The following is a 15,093-nucleotide window of genomic DNA, read 5'->3' as shown; positions in this document are numbered from 1 at the left end:
GATACTTCATTTTCACCTCCCTCTCCTCCATTTCCTTCTCCTACTTTTCTATGATGTGCAATCACCAGTCTCTTGCCCCTTATGTGTCAGGTTCGAGAGATGTTGAGAATGAGGGATTCCAATGGAGCCAGGATGCTGACACTTATAACGGAGCAGTTTATGGCTGATCCACGACTCACACTCTGGAGGCAGCAAGGGACGAGCATGACAGACAAGTGCAGGCAGCTCTGGGATGAGCTAGGTAAGTCCCCATCTCTTGGAAAAGTGCTTTGTCCTACTAGCTTGCCCAGTGGCAAAAGTGTTAGTGAATACCTGCTATTGGTCACTGCATGGATCTTGCTAAGTCCAGCTAGTGGAGACTTGGTTTCACAGAGGCCACCCAGAGTAACTCTGAGCTCAGTTTTGTTGTTTCCAAACCATTGTGTTTTAATATTGACATCAAGCATACCACTTCATATATTACCACATAGAACCCTTAACTGAGAGAAAACCTCTTCATTTAGCTTCTAGTTGCATGTCACTAGGCTGGCTCTCCAAATACTTACCAGCCTCACTATTGTGGTTTTCCATGGGTCTACCCTTTTGTACCTGTCACTCCTAGCCAGACTTCTTAGACATAAGACAGTTTCTAAGACTTGGACTTTGGCCTTGTATTCTTCTTTCTCTGTATTCCCTTGAGAACTTCTGTTTGTTTTTATTAATATGGGGTTAATATGAGGGTACATATGATTAGTTTACATTATTTGTAAGGTAAAGTCCAAAGTCTATAGCTGATTCCTTCACCCAGGAAGTGTGGTATATACCCTTACATTGTACCCAATAGGTGGGAACTAATAGATCCCCTCTCCCCCTCCCTCCTTCTTGAATTTAATTATGTTTTTCTCTTGTGTTGGTCTACGTTTTTCAAATTAGTGCTGAGTACATGGGGTGCTTACTTTTCCATTCTTGAGATACTTAGGAGAATGTTCTCTAAATCCATCCAGGTAAATACAAAAGCTGTAAAATCTCCATTTTTTTATGGTTGAATAGTATTCCATGGTGTATATATACATATGTACACCACAGTTTATTAGTCCATTCATGATATGGGCACTTGGATTGTTTCCACATCTTTGCAATTGTGAACTGAGCTGCTGTAAACATTAGCAGGTAAAATGATTTTTTTTCTTCTGGGTAGATACCTAGTAATGGGATTGTGGGGTCAAATGGGAAGTCTATTTTTAGTACTTTGAGGATTCTCCATACTTCTTTCCGAAAAGGCTATACTAGTTTGAAGTCTCACCAACAGTTCATTAGTTTACCCTTCAGTGCACACTCATGTCAGCATCAGCAGCTTTGGGACCTTGTTATGTGGGCTATTCTCACAGGTGTTAGGTGATAGCTCAAGGTGGTTTTGATTTGCATTTCTCCTATGATTAGGGATGATGAGCATTTTTTCATGTGTTTGTTTGCCATTCTTCTGTCTTCTTGAAAAAGGTTCCATTCATGTCACTTCCACTGATTGATGGAATTGTTTGCTCTTTTCTTGTTGGTTTCCTTGAGTTCTTTGTATATTCTGGTCACTAGCTCTTTTCTGATTTGTAACACGTGCATATCCTCTCCTATTCTGAAGGCTATCTCTTTACTTTGTTGATCGTGTTCTTAGCCGTGGAGAAGCTTTTTAACTTGATCACATCCCATTTATTTATTTTTTTTTTGTTGCTGCAGTTGCCAATGGGGTCTTCTTCATGAATTCTTTTCCAAGGCTGATATCATTAAGAGTGTTTCCCATACTTTCCTCTAGGGTTTTTATTGTTTCATGTCTTAGATTTAAATCTTTTATTCAGTGTAAGTTAATTTTTGTAAATGGTGAGAGGTACGGGTTCAGTTTCAGCTATCCAGTTCTCCCAGCATCATTTATTAAATAGGGATTCTTTCCCCCATTGTAAGCTTTTGTTTGGATTGTTGAAGATCAGATGGTTATATGAGGCTGCTTTCATTTCTGAGTTCTCAATTCTGTGCCTCTATTTTATGCCAATACCATGCTGGGTTTTTTTGTTTGTTTGTTTGTTTTTGTCACCCTTGGTTGAGTGCTGAGGCGTCACAGCTCACAGCAACCTCCAGCTCTTGGGCTTAGGTGATTCTCTTGCCTTAGCCTCTCAAGTAGCTGGGACTACAGGCACCTGCCACAACGTCCAGCTATTTTTTTTGTTGCAATTCGGCCGGGGCTGTGTTTGAACCTACCACCCTCGGTATATGGGGCTGGCACCCTACTCACTGAGCCACAGGTGCTGCCTAATACCATGCTGTTTTGATCACTATAGACTTGTAGTATAACCTGAAGTCTGATGATGTGATTCCTCCAAATTTGTTTCTATTTCACAGAATTGTGTTGGATATTTGTTTTTATTTTTCTGGTTTCATACAAATTGAAAAACTATCTTTTTTCCAAGTTCTTCAAAGTATGACTGTAGTGTTTTAATGGGAACTGCGTTAAATCTCTAGATCACTTTGGGTAGTATAGACATGAATAATATTAATTCTGCCCAGCCACGAGCATGGTATGTTCTTCCATTTGTTAATGTCTTCTGCTATTTCTGTTCTCATAGTTTCATGGTTCTCTCTGCAGAGACCCATACCTACTTTGTTAAGTATATTCTAAGTATTTCACTTTCTTTGAAGTTATTAAGAAGGATATTGTGTCTTTGATTTGGTTCTCAGGTTGACTGTTGTTGTCGGCATATATGAAAGCTACAGATTGGTGGACATTGATTTTTATATCCCAAGATGTTACTGTATTTCTTGATCACTTCAAGGAGTCTCATGGTTAAGTCCCTGGGGTTTTCTAAGTATAAGGTCATATCATCAGCAAGAAGTGAAGGTTTGTCTACCTCTGTCTCCATTTAAATACCCTTGATATCCTTCTCTTGCCTAATTGCATTTCATAGAATTTCCAGCACTATGTTGAACAGCAGTGATGATAGTAGACATTCTTTCCTGGTTCCAGTTAAAGTGGAAATACTTTCAGTTTTGCTCTATTCAGTACGATATTGAGTGTGGGTTTGTTGAAGATGGTTTCTATCAATTTAAGAAATGTCCCATTGCACTCTAAGAAGCCAAGGCAGGCCAAAAACAGAAAAACTAGGCATTATGGCGGGTGCCTATAGTGACAGCTACTTAGGAGGCTGAGACAAAGAGGATCTTGAGCCCATGAGTTTGAGGTTGCTGTGAGCTATGATGCTATGGCACTCTACCCCAGGTGACAGAGTGAAGATTCCAAAAAAAAAAAAAAAGTCCCATCTTCACCTATTTTCTTAAGCATTCTTATCAGAAAAGGATGCTGAATTTTATTAAATGCTTTTTCAGCATCTGTTGAGAGGATCATATGGTTTTTGTTTTTGCTTCTATCATGTGGTGAATTACATTTATGAAATTGCATGTGTTGAACCAGTCTTGCATTCTTGGGATGAAGCCACTTGATCATGATGTATATTTTTTTTTTTTGAGACAGAGCCTCAAGCTGTCACCCTGGGTAGAGTGCTGTGGCATCACAGCTTACAGCAACCTCTAACTCCTGGGCTCAAATGATTCTTCTGCCTCCACCTCCCAAGTAACAGGGACTACAGGCGCCCACCACAATGCCTGGCTATTTTTTGGTTGCAGCCATCATTGTTGTTTGGCAGGCCTGGGCTGGATTCGAACCCACCAGCTCAGGTGTATGTAGCTGGCGCCTTAGCCACTTGAGCCACAGGCGCTGAGCCGATATATAATTTTTTTTTAATATGTAGCTGTATTCTATTCGCTAGGATTTTATTGTGTATTTTTTAATCAATACTTATTAATGATACTGATCTGTAGTTTTCTTTTTTTGTTGTGTCTTTTCCTGGTTTTAGTGTCTTATTTGCTTCATAGAAAGAGTTGGGTAGGGTTATTTCTTTCTTGATGCTTCAGAATAGGTTCTATAATATGGGTACAAACTCTTTGAAGCTTTGGTAGAATTCTGGTAAAATCATCTTGTCCACAATGGTTTTTTTGATGGAAGCTTTTGTATTGTTGCAATTTGGGGGCTTGATATTGATGTGTTCGAGAGTTGTTTCATCCTGGTTAAGTCTAGGGAGGTAATGTAATTCCACATATGGTCCATTTCCTTCCTTCTTTCCTTCCTTCCTCCCTCCCTCCCTTCCTTCCTCTCACTTTGTCACCCTCAGTAGAGTGCCATGATCTCACAGCAACCCCAAATTCTTGGGCTCAAGTGATCCTCTTGCCTCAGCCTCCCAAGTAGCTGGGACTATAGGTGCCTGCCACAACACCCAGCTATTTTTTTAATTTTTAGAGACAGAGTCTCTCTCTTGCTCAGGCTGGTCTCAAACTCCTGAGCTCAGCAGTTCCCCCTCCTTGGCCCTCCAGAGTGCTAGGATCACAGGCGTGAGCCACTGCACCTGGCCATTTACTCCACATTTTTAAATTTCTGGCCAATTTTTGTAGTATTTAGTGATGATCTTTTTTGTGTGTGTGTGATTTTATAATTTTATTTGATATGTCTGACAATCACCAGTTAGTTCTCATCCACGTTGACTGTCTGTAGATTTTTGAAAGTAGTAACAGGTACATAGGTAACCAAAGTATAGAGCTTGTTTGGTGAATCTTCATCTTCATTGCGTTTTCTGGATAACCGCACACGGATACGGTACGGGATATTCCTTATGCCTTTGGCCCAGACATCTTTGTTAAGCCTGGTATCAATGCGCACATCTGGAGTTCCCATCTCTTTCATGGCAAATTTCTGGATCTCTTTGAGTGCCCCAGGAGCACGCTTCTTGAAGCCCACTCCATGGATGCGCTTGTGAATATTGATAGTGTATTCTCGAGTCACCACCTCGTTGATAGCAGACCGGCCCTTCTTCTCGCCACCCTTCTTTGCGGGAGCCATTCTGCAGGGCCCAAGTTGGACTAGTGATGATCTTTTTTATCTCTGTGGTATTGGTTGTTACTTCCCTTTTTTTCATTTCTGGTTGAGGACCATGAGGAATTAGAGATCTTTTCTGTTTCTAGTTAATCTGGCCAAAGTTTATTGATTTACTTATCTTTCAAAGAACCAACTTTTTGTTTGTTAATCTTGCAGATGGATGTTTTGTCCTCAATTCCATTTAATTCTGATCTGCTCCACAAGCAGTCGTTTCTACTAGATGTTGGGCAGGGAGAAACTGGCCTCCTTCCCAATGCTTGCTTCTCTGGTGCTATGGGGGTGGAGCAGGGTCCAAAGTTCCTTCATTGCTCCCACACCTGGGGGTAGGGCAGACCTGTCAGTCTGTCTGAGCCAGGCTGGTATTCCCATCACACCCACACAGAGAGAAGCAGACCTCTACAAGGGGCTCTCAGTCCACTTTCTAAATGGGCTGTCCTATGGACTGTGGCTACAAGCTGGCTGGAGCTCAAATTGCTTTCTTATTCTATAGGGCAAGAGGAGACTCAGAGGGAGAAAAGCCTACATACAAGAAAGCTGAGTCTCTGGTTCCTCGTGGTACTCTCCCATGGGGTGAGAGTTCCTATGTTTTGTTGCTCACCAACAGCACCCCATCCCGGGAACTTCTGTTTAGATTCTATTCAGCTCCAAGCTCCTCCAAATCTGGTCTACTCTGAGACTGTCCTCTGCTCTTTCTCTTCCTTGTCTTCATCCTTACTGTTCCTCTCAGTGGGGTCACTAAACACCTATGTTTTCTCTCTCTGCACCCTACCCCCCAATTTCAATTTGTCCAAGTTCACTTCAGTCTGATCTTCCTCCTTCTAGCCAGGACAATTAGACAAGAGCTACCTCAAGTTGGCCATCTTGCCCCATCCCTTGAGAACTTTTATTTTTAAACATCATGAATTTAGACAGCTTACTTATATGGTGATCAATTTTTTCATCTTTCTGTCTGTCTGAGTTCTAGTCCCCTGTTAGCAGATGTCCATTGAGAAAATCCAAAATGAATTCAGGCCTACTCCTATTTAAAAAAAAAAGATCCTCTTAACTCTGGCATTGGCTGCCACCATTCCCAACTCTGCCAGACTTATTGTCGAGCACTAATTTTTCTTTCATTTCCTAAATCCATTTGCCAACTTTGATTTCTTGTCCCTTAAAATGCAATTTATTCTTATCTTCAGACCTTTTATTAAAAAAACAAAAGACAACGACAGGAAGGGGAGGGGAGAGGAGGGAGAAAGAAGGAAGGAAGGAAAGAAAAATAAATTAAATGCAATTTACTGTCTAGTTCAACATTTTATTTTCCATCAACACTAATCTGGTTGAAGGCCTTAAAACTTTAGATTAGAACTGTGGCTTCCTGAATGGCCTCTCTGTTCTAGGTTCTCACCCCTCAAGGCCGTCCTCTTTGGTCATCATTTCTCTTTATTATTTCCCTGCCCCAAAATCAGTTTTGCAGTGCTAATACTCAACACTTAGCCCTGTTTTCAGAATCTTCCATACTCTGAACTGGGGGTCACACGCTAGTAAGTTGTGGCTCTAACATTGGAACCCCAGTCTATCTGACTTTAAATCAAACATCCTTCTGTTGTTTCTCCCTCAATTCTGTCTTAAGTTTTTTTTTCTTCAAAGCACACATTCCTTAAGAATTTGAAATTAGCCTTTTTCAAAGAGTGAGATGTGAAGCCTGAATTTATTGCCATTCACAGGATTGTGCTGTGGACTTGTGCTTGGTCTTTGGAACAAAGATAGTTATAAAGAAGTTAAGCAGACCTGGCTCTCTGTGCTTTTGAAGCTCTTGTCATGTACTTCGGTTCATTATGAAAAGTTTGCTTTTGACACTCTCGTATGTAAGAAATTGCTATATCAACCTGCCAAGAAACCCTCAGCATTCTGCTAAGACAGTGGTTCTCAAACTTTTCAGAATCACTTAGAGTGCCTGTTTAAACAGATTGCTAGGCTCATACCCAGAGTTTCTAATTCAGCAGGTTTGGAGTGAGGCCTGAGAATTTGTATCTCTAACAAGTTCCCAGGAGATGGTGTTGTTGCAGATCAAGAGGCCACACTTTGAGAACCATTACACTCAGGGAAGCAACACTACAGCACAGTGCATTCATGCTTCTCCTAGCTGTTCTAAGGACTCTTTGCTAATTACAAGACTTAATCACCAGCAAAGGGCCTAGGCAAGGTTTGTAGGAACTTACAAATATAGTAGAGAAAAATGGGCTGCTATTTTTAGTCCTGAGTTAGAAAAAAACAGAAGCAATCAGACATGAAGTTTCCTCCTCTCCCCAACTACTGATCTGTTAACCTACCTATGTCTGAACCCATATGCTTTGTCTTCTATTATGTTAAAGTTAATAAAGTATCTCTGCTCCCATGAAAGGCTAATCCTTATGTATTTGTCCTAGGTTCTATCCCATCTCCTTTTCTTAAGATCTTTGCTTATGTAATTACTCCCTTTCTTTGGCACCATTAACTTTTCTCTCTCTACTGAATCATTCCCATCAGCACAGAGATATGCTTTAATATTTTTACTCTCAAAAAAAATTTTTTTGAGACAGAGTCTCACTTTGTCACCCTTGGTTAGAGTGCTATGGCATCATAGCTCACAGCAACTCCAACTCTTGGGCTCAAGTGATTCTTTTGCCTCAGCCTCCAAAGTAGCTGGGACTACAGGCGAGTAGTAGTCGCCTGGCTTTTTAGAGACTAGGTTTGAGACCCTGGCTTTTTAGAGACTAGGTTGGAGACCAGACTGGGTTTGAGCTTAGGCATTCTACCCGCCTTGGTCTCTCAGAGTTCTGAGATTACAGGCATGAGCCACCACTTCTGGCCTTCTCAAATTTTTTAAAATGTCCCTTTGATACTCCAAATATCTCCTCCAACTATTACCCCCATTTTCTTTACTTCAAAGCAATACTTCTTTCTTTTTTTCCTCTCCCTCCCCAAAGCAGTACTTCTTTAAAAAGTTATCTGCAGTCACTCTTTGACTTGCTGACCTCCATTCTTCCTTTAGCTTGCTCCAGTTGGGTTTCCATTGCTCATTGCTGTCACTCTACTAAAGAGGCTCTTGTCAAAATAACCAGTGAATTCCATATTAATAGATAACACTGGTCATCTTAAATTTACCTCTTAGCAGTTTTCAATAAAGTTGAACATACTCTTCTTGAAATTTATTCTTCTTTTGGTTTCTATAGCTGCTCACCCTCCTGGTTTCTCTCCTATATTCCTGGCTACTTCCTCCCAGTCTCCTTTGCAGGTTTCTCTGCTTTTCCTCAACCTTTCTAAACAATGAGGACCATGCACCACCTACATTCCTATCTACATTCTTCACCTAAATGGTTACATTCAGTACCATGGTTTTAAATAGCATCCAGATGCAGATAAGTCACAAATGTATGTCATTAGCCATGGTCTTTCCCCTAAGCTCCAGTATGTGCCCAGCTGCCCATCACTTCTAGGAAACAACTCAAAATTAATATGACCATCATAGAACTCTTCATTTTCTTGCCAAAACTTGATTTTCCCTTGTCCTCATCTCAGAACACAGCATCAGGATGCATCTCATTGTTCAAAAAGAAAATGTAAAAATCATCCTTAGTCCCATTTTCTACTTTCTACATTCAAACCAAGACCTGTTGACCTTCAGAGTTAGAGGACAATTGAGATAAAGTACTAAATATAATGCCTAGCCCATAAAAAGGAATAAACCGTAGCTATTATTTTGTTATATTTAATATATAATGAGTATGTAAAATTTTAACTTTCATATTAGTTACTCTTTTTGTTTTTTCAGACAGAGTCTCACTATGTTGCCCTCAGTAGAGTGCTATGGCATCACAACTCACAGCAACCTCAAACTATTGGGCTTAAGCAATTCTCTTGCCTCAGCCTCCCAAATAGCTGGGACTACAGGCACCCACCATGACACCTGGCAGTTTTTTTGTTATAGTTGTCATTGTTGTTTAGCAGGCCCTGGCCGGGGTTGAACTTGCCACCTGGATGTATGTGGCTGGTGCCTTAATCACTGAACTATGGGCACCAAGCCTATATTGTTACCTTTGCTCAAAGGTTTGATTTTTTTTTAATTGCAGGAAAATATGCTTTTATATACTAGTAACATAGTCTTATAAGTATTGTTATATGCAGACAGTTGTAGGATTTTTTGCTTTGGCTCTTAGAGATACGACAGTCTCTTGAGTGTTTTTGAAACAAATTCATAACTCGTTTTTAACTTATAGATAAAAGTACTTGGGCTCAGTGCCTGTAGCTCAGCGGCTAGGGCACCAGCCACATACACCAGAGCTAGGAGATTCGAACCCAGCCTGGGCCTGCCAAACAACAATGACAACTACAACTAAAAAATAGCCAGGCCTTGTGTTGGGCGCCTGTAGTCCCAGCTACTTGGGAGACTGAGGCAAGAGTATTGCATAAGCCTAAGACTTTGAGGTTGCTGTGAGCTGTGATGGCATGGCACTCTACCGAGGGTGATGTAGTGAGACTCTGTCTCAAGAAAAAAAAAAAAAGTTACTTGCACTCACTTTCTAGCTATCTCCTTCTTAATTTCTCAATGCCAAGGAAATAGGAACTCCTACATGACTAGACTTACCACTCTGTTTCTTTACCTCTTAAGCCTCCCTCATATCATCTAATCTATTTTCCATTCCTATTATCCTATTGATTTTGGCATTCCAAAGGTCACCAGAGTCTTTTTAGTTGCCAAATTTAATAGCCTCTACTTAGGTCCTCTTTTCTTGTCTGTGAAGATCAAACATAAAGACTGTTTGTCATTATAGAGATAGAAAGTACTTCTTAAACATGTAAAATAAATACAGAAGGTCTATAAAGTTTGTGAGCAACTTAAAATGGTGTGCAATTAAAATTGCACACAAACTTTATGGACACCCTGTATTATTATTACTATAATCCCCTTAAGAACTCTTATTGTAATTATTAAATAGTATAGTTTTTTCCCCATGGCACATTTTAAAAACTGAATTGAACCAAAAGAAATGACATTCATCTTAACATAGTATCTGATATTGAGGCTAAGATGGCCTTTTAAACAATTTTTTTTTTTTTTTTTTTTTTTAAGCAGTTCTGGCCAGGGCTGGGTTTGAACCCGCCACCTCTGGCATATGGGGCTGGCTCCCTACTCCTTGAGCCACAGGCTCCGCCCCTTTTAAACAATTTTATTTAGCTTTGAGAGGCTCTGAAATAATGTCTGAGAATATCTCCATCCATGATTTAACTCCATCCAGAGGATGTTAAAATTAAGATGCACTGCAATCAGGCTTATTGCTAATTTGAGATTGAGAAATTATCTGGCTCAGCCATATAACCAACTTTGAAAAGAAAATGTAGGTTTGCTTGGAAAGGAGAATATTGTAGTCAAAGAAACAACACCCATTGTGGAATATGTGATATTCTGCTGCAGTAACATAGAATCCAAGTAAGTAATGGTTTTAAGGTATTACAAGTTAATCAGCAGTTTCAAATCCAAGTCCAAGTCATTTTTCTTGGAAAAAGTAATACTAAGGTTCTGCTATATGCCAACTAATATGCTACCTAGACTCTTTACAAATGTTATCTCATTTAATTCTCACAATATCTCTACAAAATAGTGATTTTTATGATCTCAGTTTTCCAATTCAGGGATTTGAAACTCAGGAAGTCCAAACTAGCCAAAAATTGAAACATTTTCTGAGCACCTCCCTTCCAGCTCTGTCTTTATACTAAAATGCCCTTCCTCTATGTTGCTATTGTACCTGAACATATCTTTATCATAATATTTATCATATTTAAATGTCTGTCTGTCATATGTTTATCTGTCTCCTCACTAGAAAGGTCCTCAAGGGTAGGAACAATGTCTTATTCACCAGTACAGGGCCTTGAACATAGAAGGCTCTCAATAAATATTAGACAACAGATTTGAGCTTAGAGTCAAGCCTAAATCTGTCTTCATCATCATAGGCACACAGATTGAGATATCAAGATAGCCACTTGGCTTTAAGGAAGCTTTGGGGAAAAAACTAAGCAAGTTCTGAAGATCTTAGCAATTTTATTTTTATGTATTTTTATTTATTTATTTTTGGCCCGGGCTGGGTTTGAACCCACCACCTCTGGCATATGGGGCTGGCGCCCTACTCCTTTGAGCCACCGGTGCCACCCTATTTTTATTTTTTTTTGTATTAAGGAAAGCCAATGCTTTGGAAACTTTCTCTACTAACTAAAAATGAAACTGGAATAATAAGGCTTACCCATACGTCAAAGGAGAGATATCAAGAATGTTGATTGCTTTATTTTCTAGGGGCTTTATGGGTGTGCATAATTTTAAATCCACACTGCAAACTGGAGGAAAAGTCCTGTTGGCTACAGCAGCTGCAGAAGTGGAGCGACCTGGATGTCTGTCCCTTGGAGGATGGGAACTATGGGCACGAGCTGCCCAGCATCACCAGTGCACTTCCCCAGAATGCCAGTCACAGCCCAGGTGAGCCAAGTGTCCTTTTAGGCTCTTTGTGCCTAGAACTTCAAGATGGGAGGAAACTTCAATGTTAGAGGAAAAATAGCTGGATGGCCTTTTGGTTGTTAGAATTTCCATTTAAATAAGAAAAGACTTGTCTTTTTTGTTTGTCTTGAAATGCTAAACCTTAAAGGATAAGCTCTAATATTTTCCATTAGGAATGTTCTCCTTTTCCACATCTAGTGTGTTTAGAGTGCCCAGCATAAAGTCCAAGAACACTCTGCATAACTTCTCTTTACCCTTTACGTTCTTTGTGTTTAATGGATCTTGTCCTCATTTGGTGTTGGTTAAGATCAGAATACCTAACAAAGAAGAGAAGACCTATACAAAACAGTTCTAAAAAGTGTCCTGATCATAGCTTTTCTTACCTTTCTGTTTTTCTCAAATTTTTGTATACCAACTGTCTAGGTAGGGTCCTCCTCCCAAGTTACTGTGAGGACTCATGCCTCATTTTAAGACAAATCCAGACAACGATATTGTATCCTCCATCCTTTGAACCTCCTGACCTACAGACCTCACTGGGCATTGACATCCACATCAATTTTAGTTCATCTAACTCAGGCTATTTGATGTTAGCAATTGATTATTAGCCCATTGAGAGGCTTATTGGTAGGAGATTTTATCAGACACTGATTTTATACATGGTCCCTTTATTTTAAGTGATAATTCTATTGTTATTTTTAATCTCAAGGGAGAAATCACTTAAATTGCTGGTTTTGCTTGGTCGTCTTCTACTATAACTGTAATTAGTTGTCCTTAGACAACTAAGGTAATGAGAAGTGACAGGCTATAATTTTGCCACTGTTTACCTTTTCTTGGCACCATCTAGCCTTTGTACCTCTGTAACACAGGAAGCCGTCCTTTTAGTATTGCCTTTGGATATCATAGAAAGACACTCATATGCATACAGATACCTCCAGTCTGACAGTTTCTTCCTTGTTGCAATATATATTGGATCTTTGTTTTTATTGGTTCTCCTTTGAAGATGCTGCTTTTTCTGTAGTCTTCTCAATTTGTGATTAATGTCTCTCTCACATCCTTTTGCTATAGGGGCTGGAGAAGCAGTAGGATTGCTGTTTATTCTTCATTGCCATTTCTGTTGTCTTTCTCATCTTTCTAAAATACCTCCTAGCTTTAAAGTTTGTACTCAAACTGTATTCTCTGCTCCCCTCCCCAGTTTTTATCACGTATAAACCTCTGGGTCAATCTCCCTCATTCTTGAAAGATTTTTAGCTCTTTGACCTCCTCTTTTCCAAAAGTCTCATCTTCTACCATAATTTAGCCATTCACTTCCAAAGTCACATCCTAAACAAAGTCATTACCAATAACTATAGTTTCTTAATAATCTCAATTTCAAGCATCACCAGTTATCACTACCAATCTTTAAATCTTATTCTCTTTGGTATTCCAATTCCAATAATTCTTTGACCCAGTAGAAATTTTTATTTTACCACTTCTTCATGACCTTGAAATGAGCCTCATTTTTCTTCTCATCCAGGTTAGATTCCTCAGTACAACACCACAATCACTCCTCACTGTTTTACATACACACTCAACTCTTTCTTTCCCTTTGTTACACTTACGCGATAAAACACTAAACTTAGTTCATTCCTACTTTCTAATTACTCAGTGCTCACACTTCCACAGTTGAACATGGCTGGAGAGAAACATCGATAGTAAATGGCTTTATTTTCAATTTTTGACCACTGATTTCAAATGGGTCCTTAGTGCTTTTCTAGACATCTACATTTCTCTACTATGTGGCATCTTTCACTCTTCTACATTACTGTTTCACACCATATTTTCCTTAAAATTTTCTGTATTTTCTCTCCCCTTCTTTACTTTCAACTGAGTCTCTCTTCCTCTTCACTGAGTATATGAAGCAATCAGAAGAGAATTTCTAAAACTCCATTACTACATCTGTGGTGGTAGGTCAAAAGAATTACTGTCTCTGCCCATTTACTCTGCCTCTAACCCTCTTGCTGGGTGTGGAGTTATTCTCAAGTTCCTAGTCCATCTGGGTGTGGAATTATTCTCAAGATCCTAGTCCATCTCTTTTATTTAGGACATCACTCTTGGAATTATGTCCTATCTCTCCTGCATCACACATTTTTCTCTCTCTATGAATTATTCCTGAATGTACAAGCACATTGTCATGTCTCCCATCCCAAAACAAAATAACAAACACTCTTACGATTCCACTTGCCTCTCTGGGTGGTAGAAAAAGGTGGTAGAATGAAGAAAAAAATCATTCAAAAAAATAGTATAGATTTACTATCTCTAATTCTTCTGCGCTTACTCTTCCTTGATTCACTCCAGTCTGGCTTTCAATCCCTACTGCTATTGAACCAGCTCTGGTTAGTGCTGAATGTTGCTAAATTTACGAGTTGATCCTCAGTCATAATCTTACTTGCCTATCAGCCATATTTGACACATGGATCACTATCTCTTTGAAATGTCTTTGTCATTTGATTTCCAGGGAATCACTCTTTCTTGGTTCTCCTTAACTTCATTAGCACCTCCTTCTAAGTCTCTATTACTGTCTCTCCCCACTTCCAACCCCAAAGGCTACTGTGCCTAGAGCTCAGTCATCAAATCACATCTCTTTCTATACTTCTTGTGTGATTGCATTGTTTTAATAATCATCTATATACTAACAATTCCCAAATGTATATCTTCTGCTTAGACCTTTCCTATCATCTCCAGACTTTTATACTCAACAGCCTTTTTGATATTTACAGTTACATATTAATAGGCATCTCAGTAGATTTCTTACCTTTCAGGCCCTACCCAAAGCTGTTCCTCCTGCAGTCATCCCTATTTCCAAATACATGGCAACTCGATCTTTAAAACTTTAGAATCATTCTGGATTCTTTACCCTCCCGTCTAATCCATGAGCAAATACTATTCCTTTACCATCAGAATATATACAGAATCCAACTACATCTCATAATCTCCACTGCTTATTACTCTAGTCAGCTACCACCATCTCTCACAAATTATTAGAGTGGCCACCTGATTGCTCTTCCTGCTTCTTCCCTCCCACTTTATAATCTGTTCTCCATACTGCTGCTGGAATTATCCTTTTTTTTTTCTTTGAAGCAGACTCTTGCTCTGTTGCCCCTGTTAGAATACAGTGGCATTGCTGTAGCTCATAGCAACATCAAACTTCTGGAGTCAAGCAGTTCTCCTGCCTCAGGCTCCTAAGTAGCAAGAACTACAGGAGCATGCTACCATACCCAGCTAATTTTCTTTTTTTTTTTTTTTTTAATAGAGATAAGGGTTTCACTATGTTGCCAATGCTGGTCTCCAAATCCTGGCCTCAAGCAGTCCTTCTGTCTCAGCCTACCAAAATGTTGGGATTGTAAGCGTGAGCCACCATACCTGGCCTAGGTTCATCCTTTTAAAATGTAAGTCTTGACCAGGTATAGTGGCTCACACCTGTATTTCAGCAGTTTGGGAGGATAAAGTAGAAGAATCACTTGAGACTAGGAGTTCAAGACCAGCCTAGGTAACATAATGAGGTAACCTGTCGCTACAGAAGAATTTTTAAAAATTAGCCAGGAGTGGTGATATGCTCCTATAGTCCCAGCTACTCAGGAAGCTGAGGTAGGAAGATCGCTTGAGC

At 39.6% G+C, this 15,093-nt stretch overlaps 2 protein-coding genes across 2 annotated transcripts in view; one reads left to right on the top strand and one right to left on the bottom strand.

The window, feature by feature from the left end:
* Window positions 1–15,093, top strand: part of ZSWIM5 (zinc finger SWIM-type containing 5) — a 214,886-nt gene that overhangs the window by 159,671 nt on the left and 40,122 nt on the right. Inside the window, exons 4-5 of the mRNA XM_053576771.1 lie at window positions 91–241; window positions 11,253–11,432. Of these exons, the coding sequence (XP_053432746.1) occupies window positions 91–241; window positions 11,253–11,432 (331 nt within the window). The remainder of the gene's footprint in view (window positions 1–90; window positions 242–11,252; window positions 11,433–15,093) is intronic.
* LOC128575259 (60S ribosomal protein L31-like) lies at window positions 4,497–4,923 on the bottom strand. The gene has a single exon (XM_053576772.1). It carries the CDS (start codon window positions 4,907–4,909, stop codon window positions 4,535–4,537), a length of 375 nt encoding a protein of 124 aa, XP_053432747.1. The 5' UTR covers window positions 4,910–4,923; the 3' UTR covers window positions 4,497–4,534.

Source organism: Nycticebus coucang, chromosome 22, assembly GCF_027406575.1.
Source record: "Nycticebus coucang isolate mNycCou1 chromosome 22, mNycCou1.pri, whole genome shotgun sequence".
Lineage (NCBI taxonomy): Eukaryota > Metazoa > Chordata > Mammalia > Primates > Lorisidae > Nycticebus > Nycticebus coucang.
Note: the sequence above shows the minus strand (reverse complement) of the source record. Positions and strands in the feature narration are given on the sequence as shown.